This window comes from Triticum dicoccoides, chromosome 2B (assembly GCF_002162155.2).
Source record: "Triticum dicoccoides isolate Atlit2015 ecotype Zavitan chromosome 2B, WEW_v2.0, whole genome shotgun sequence".
In the NCBI taxonomy this organism is placed as follows: domain Eukaryota; kingdom Viridiplantae; phylum Streptophyta; class Magnoliopsida; order Poales; family Poaceae; genus Triticum; species Triticum dicoccoides.
The window spans coordinates 805,591,721-805,598,109 of record NC_041383.1 but is presented as its reverse complement, the minus strand read 5'-3'; the positions used below and the strand labels follow the sequence as shown (position 1 = coordinate 805,598,109).

At 44.5% G+C, this 6,389-nt stretch overlaps 1 protein-coding gene across 1 annotated transcript; it reads left to right on the top strand.

Moving 5' to 3' along the window:
• Nucleotides 1–2,263: 2,263 nt before the first annotated feature.
• On the top strand, nucleotides 2,264–6,061 carry LOC119361508 (4-hydroxy-7-methoxy-3-oxo-3,4-dihydro-2H-1,4-benzoxazin-2-yl glucoside beta-D-glucosidase 1a, chloroplastic; the record flags this gene model as incomplete). The annotated part of the gene is made up of 12 exons (XM_037626683.1): nucleotides 2,264–2,410; nucleotides 2,578–2,647; nucleotides 2,741–2,799; nucleotides 2,987–3,062; nucleotides 3,206–3,277; nucleotides 3,370–3,457; nucleotides 3,867–4,125; nucleotides 4,229–4,562; nucleotides 4,665–4,699; nucleotides 4,938–5,040; nucleotides 5,533–5,638; nucleotides 5,813–6,061. Coding segments are annotated over 12 exons (1,578 nt in total), but the record flags the coding sequence as incomplete, so codon positions are not given.
• Nucleotides 6,062–6,389: the final 328 nt, after the last annotated feature.

The window sequence follows — 6,389 nt, the reverse complement described above, 5'->3', positions numbered from 1 at the left end:
ACCTTTTTTTGATTTAGTTTTGTTTCCTATTTTTTCTTAGTTTTGGTAAAATATACACTTATTATCTAAATTAGTATTTCAGCTTAGTCCATAGTCACAAAAGGTCTAGTCCTCAGATAAATTAGTTTGAAATTTTATTAATTACAAAAGGAATTTAAATAATTGTTTTTGCTACTGTTTTATTCATCTTGTAGTACTTAAAAATTATATATAGGTGCGGTTTCTCCACCATAATCATATATGATTTATTTTCTGCAATTTGAACATTTTAGATTTGACAATTGAAAACTTTTATTGTTTGACTTTAATTCAAATTTGAATTTGGATCGGTTCTGAACTAACACAAGATTATCAACGGTAATCGTGGTGACATGGCATCATTACCATAGGGTTACTGTAGCTTGACTACCCGGGCGTCATAGTGGAAGAATGAGAAGACATATGAAAAGAAGCTCCATAGTCCAGAACCCATGGGGATGTACCTGACTGTGTAGAGGTTGGTTGCTCAGTGCGGGAAGCATCAGTCACAGAACCAGCAGTACCCATCGAGGAAGAACCTGAAGCCGCGAGCAGACGCTTAAGTCTTAGAATATCCTGCTCTGTCAAAGCAATGGCTGAAGCTGCCGAGGGAGATGCCGAAGCCCCTGAAGATGATGATCGTGCCTTGCGCAGGTGTTTCCGCTTCGTGTAGCACTGGGACTCAATATGACCATCATTGTTGCAGTAGTCACAATGTGGACAGGGGCCACCTGAGCCTCCAGAAGGAGTGGGCAAGAGCGGCGGAGCACTCGAGCGAGAAGGGGTTGGTGCAGCAGGTGGAGTGGAAGAAGCCCGAGTAGCGAGCACAGAGGGAACCTCCAGCAAACCAGCACCACGTAAGCGAGTCTCCTCAGCACGTATCTCTGAAAGCGCCTCCATGAGAGAAATACGGCCACGAGCAAACAACTGAGCACGCCGGGGCTCAAACTCCTTAGGGAGCCGAGACAGGAACTCATAGACGCGATGAAACTTCAAATTTGCCTGGACAGCCTGGCAACAGGGGCAAGTACGACAACCAGCACTGCGGAGAGAATCAAGTTGGTGCCAGATAGCAGAACTCTGTGGATAGAAATCATCAACAGTAGAGTCACCCTGCTGAAGAGCATGCTCCTGACGAACCACAGAAAGGTATAAGGCATCACCAGAGGGCTCATAGCGCTGACGAAGACATGTCACATCTAAAAGACAGTAGGAAGACCCAGAATCTCAGAAGCAAACTGAGGCAGAACACTAGCAGTGAGAACAGCTGCAGCACGAGCATCATCATCAAGCCACTGGATGTAAACAGACAAAGCACCATGATACGTCTGAAGAGCCTCCTCATAAGCCAAAACCCTCTCATCATAAGCACGATCAGCAGCCTCATCAGCAAGCTTAGCCGCATCCTTGGCGGCCTGATTAGCATCCGTAGAAAGAACCAGTGGAGTCGGCGGAGTAGGGGCAACTGGAGGAACCGGACGCGGCGGACAGCAGACCTCGCCAGAAAGAACACCCCAGAGACGGATGCCACGCATGTGAATGCGCATAAAGCCAGTGAACTCGGTGTAGTTAGTACCATGAAAGATCACCGGATAGCGAGGGACAGCAACATAGCCCGATGCAGCAGACATTTTTGTGGAATCTGACGAGAGAGAGCAGGCGGGGCCGGCTGGAGCAGGGCTGCGGGAGTCCTGGGCAGGCGGGGCCGGCTGGAGGGAGGACCTGCGTTGCTTGGGGCCGGCTGGAGGGAGGACCTTCATTGCTTGGGGCCGGCTGGGACACCAACGGCAAGCGGGAGTAGGACGATCGGGCTGGAGGCAGTACTGGCTGGAGGTGCGATCCAGCCGGATCGACAGCACCCGGGGACGAACGGGACCGGGGCTGGACGGGAGGGGCAGCCGGACGAGAGCAGCAGGAGATCCGGGCCGGACGGAAGCGGGAGGAGATCGGGGCCGAAGACCTGCGGGGCGGGGCCCTGTTTCGATCGAGAAGGATGAGCTTCGAGCGGCCCGGTTCGGTTGGAGATCGATCAGGTGGAAATCGATCAGATGGATCAATCGCACGAGTTGCAGCGTGCAAAAAATTGACCTAGCTCTAATACCATGTTAGGAAATATGCAACTTGTATTCCCATGAGGCCATAGGCCGATATATATACATGTACAGGTGTGGAACATATGCAGGAAACCGCTTATACAACGGGATAAATACAAAGGGGTACATGACTTATATTATAACTCTAACACTGTAACCTCACCGTCAGGGCAGGCACACCGTCAAAGCCAGCAGAGCCCATTGGGCCTGTGTTCACTAAGCTCAAGTCCCGGCAAATCCCTAAAAGGGACTGGTTCAACAAGGACTTCCTCTTTGGTGCCTCCACTTCAGCGTACCAGGTACTAATTATTTTCTTGCACAACCGTATATCTGTTAATTTAAAAGAAAATAATGGTGTCAACTGTTTCAATGATAACAAATACCTAAGGGAAAACATGATGTCAAAATGCATGTTTAGTGGGTTGTTCGATTGCACAAAATGTTATATATGTCGTCATCCGTTTAGATTGAAGGTGCTTGGAATGAAGATGGCAAGGGGCCAAGCACTTGGGACCACTTCTGCCACACATATCCTGGTAACATATACCTTTTGAGTGTAATAAACATATATATCATATTATTCTTTCGTGCGTCCTTCTCCTTAATTTTATGTGTATATATACGAACAGAGCGCATATCCGACAAGACCAATGGGGACGTTGCAGCAAACTCCTACCATCTATATGAAGTAAGTACTCCGACGGGACCAATGGTTTTTCCAAACAAAAATCTAACAAATCTTATGACAGCATTGATGTTATGTCGTTGCATTTTTTTTTGGAAAAACCATTTGGAATATGCACTTCTAATAAAAATAAAGATATGCATGACAATACGTTGTCATCATTATTCATGTCATCATTTATGGCTGACAGGAGGATGTCAAAGCGCTGAAGGACATGGGCATGAAAGTGTATAGGTTCTCCATCGCTTGGTCCAGAATACTGCCAGGTAAATACAAAATAACCATGTATATTTTGTATGGTGAATAAGTTAGGAACAATAAAGATGTCCTCTACAAATTAGACGCAGCCGATAAGACTTGTTATAATATTTGGGTCCTAATTTCAGCACATGTTTACTATGGCTTTCAGATGGGACGGGAAAAGTAAACCAGGCAGGCATCGACTACTACAATAAGCTGATCAACTCGCTGATAGATAACGGTGAAAACCATTTTCTTCTTTGTTTGATTAGTGCTTAATGAGTCAGACTCGCAAGGGCTTGCACAAATAATTATTTGTTTTTTGAAACTCAGACATAGTGCCATATGTTACAATTTGGCACTGGGACACTCCTCAAGCACTGGAGGACAAGTACGGCGGCTTCTTAAATAGGCAGATTGTGTAAGTATGCAGCAAACAAAAGAAAATTGATTTGTAAGAAAATGGTCTAAAGAAAGATCAGTAATTGCAATTACAATATGTATAAAAACTACGAACTATAATATTGTTAAATTCGATTGGAGGAAGGCCATTATTGGACCATGAGTAGAAAAACGTTTCTTTTCAGAACACAAACAATGTTGTACTGTCATTCAATGATGCATCAGTAAACTAACATAACTACTCCCTCCGTCCGGAAATACTTGTCATCAAAATGGATAAAAAGGGATGTATCTAAAATTAATATACATCTAGATACATCCCCTTTTATTCATTTTAATGACAAGTATTTCCGAACGGAGGGAGTACTTATTGTTAAGCTAAGAAACAATTTTGTTGAACATCGTTCGGGTTTGGTTTTTTTTTCCAGAGATGATTACAAACAATTCGCCGAGGTGTGCTTTAAGAACTTCGGCGACAGGGTGAAGAACTGGTTCACCTTTAACGAGCCACATACATATTGTTGTTTCTCCTATGGTGAGGGGATTCATGCTCCTGGGAGGTGCTCGCCAGGGATGGATTGTGCCGTCCCAAAAGGAGACTCGCTCAGAGAGCCATACACTGCTGGTCACCACATCCTCTTAGCTCATGCTGAGGCTGTTGAGCTGTTCAAAGCTTGTTACAACAAGGTACATACACAAAGAGAGACATCTACATTATCTAATAAACAAGCAACAACTAGTCATATGTATTTGTGTATTTAATTTAGTTATATTGATGGACCAACTGCAGCATGGGGATTCCAAGATAGGGATGGCCTTTGATGTAATGGGTCACGAGCCATTCCAAGACTCCTTCCTCGACGACCAGGCCCGGGAAAGATCCATCGACTACAACCTCGGATGGTTCCTGGAGCCAGTTGTTCGTGGTGACTACCCCTTCTCCATGAGATCACTGATTGGACATCGTCTACCCATGTTCACTAAGGAGGAGCAGGAGAAGCTAGCGTCCTCATGTGACATCATGGGGCTCAACTATTACACCTCCAGGTTCTCCAAGCATGTTGACATTTCATCAGACTTTACGCCAAAGCTGAACACCGACGACGCTTACGCCAGTTCAGAAAGTAAGAAAATATGGTTGAGGACAAACCTTAGTACTTTACAGATCCTTTGAGAAATTTCATGTCCTCATGCTAATCCTGCACCTTTTTCTTCTCTTCGAGCAGCTAAAGGGAGTGATGGGAATGACATCGGTCCTATAGTATGTATCTTCCTACTACCTGGTTAATTTTGCATACGACATATATGATGATAGTGATAATGTAGATTATTTTCACCAAATTCTTACGGTAGAACTAGTCAGCCAGGACTCTAGTTAAACTTTTGAACAAAAAGGTTAAGTGGCATAGACATGATAATGCTTTGTTTCTGAAGTAAAGCTTAAACAAATCTGAAGTTTTTTCTCGTTATTAATTAAAAGTTTGGACACCCATTTGCAGACAGGGACTTATTGGATTTACATGTACCAAAAAGGCCTAACAGACCTCCTTCTGATCATGAAGGAGAAATACGGAAACCCACCCATCTTCATCACTGAGAACGGTAAGTAGTGACATTTGTGTGTGTGTGTGTGTGTGTGTGTGTGTGTGTGTGTGTGTGTGTGTGTGTGTGTGTGTGTGTGTGTGTGTGTAGCATTGGATTTTGTAGTAATCCAATGATCAATCATCGGTTCATATCAAACTTTAGTTGACCTACAGCAAATCTGTAAACCTTTTGTCAAGGGGTTGCTTAGGTACTAGTTTTTAGTTAATAAAAAGGTTGAAAATCTGACATCAAAAGTAACTAGTTAAATTTCCATGATCCCCTAATTACATCAAAAGTGACATCAAAAGTAACTAGTTGAAAATCTGACGTCATTACACTAATCCTCATGAAGATTGACACACACTAATGTGTAAGCAATCTTTGTGCTCAACTGGTACTAGTTCCCTTAAATCAGACAAGAACCTAATCCATGGATATGATGTAATGGTTCATGGGAGGTTTTTTTTGAAGAAAGTGTGATGGATTACTTCTTAACTTGTGTGTGTGCAGGAATCGCTGATGTGGACAGCGACCCAACCATGAGAGATCCTTTGGATGACTGGAAGAGGCTAGACTACCTCCAGCGTCACATCTCAGCCGTCAAGGACGCAATAGAGTAACTACAGACGCTAAAACCCTGCCTCTTTTTTTCACTTATTTTGTACTCTTACCCACATACATACATACATACCCTAATGGCACACTGATTACTCAAATGTGTATACATACACACAGACACATTGTTGAATTCTTGCTAAGCGCGCTTTCATGTATGTATCTGTGCTTTCAGCCAGGGCGCGGACGTGCGGGGCCACTTCACGTGGGGTCTGATCGACAACTTCGAATGGAGCCTGGGCTACAGCTCACGATTCAGCCTGGTCTACATCGACAAGAAGGACGGCAACAAGCGCAAGCTCAAGAAGTCGGCCAAGTGGTTCGCCAAGTTCAACTCCGTCCCAAAACCCTTGCTTAAGACTACCAATAACAACGCAACCGTGACTGCCTCCGTTTCCGTATGATGGAGAAGTGGTGCTATGTTCGAACAAATAATCCAATGCTGGATGCATGGCATGCAGTTAGTTTGAAGAAATTAATAATCGGATGGGTGCAATAAAATGAAGGGATGATGTGGCAGTTTCAGTTCACTGTCGAGGATGTTGAATTAGTAGCCTCGATCGATTCTGTAATGGCGGATGCTCGCTTGGCTTGGCGTCGGGATCACGGCGGATTGGATGGGCTCCTTCTTGGCCTGCCGAGGGTGTGGCTCGCCAGCAGCTCCCGGCTCCATAGCTTGTTTTCTTTCTCTTTATGTCGAGATTACCTGTGCGAGCTGTTGCCCAGCCCGAACTATTTCCCTTTTGCTTGCT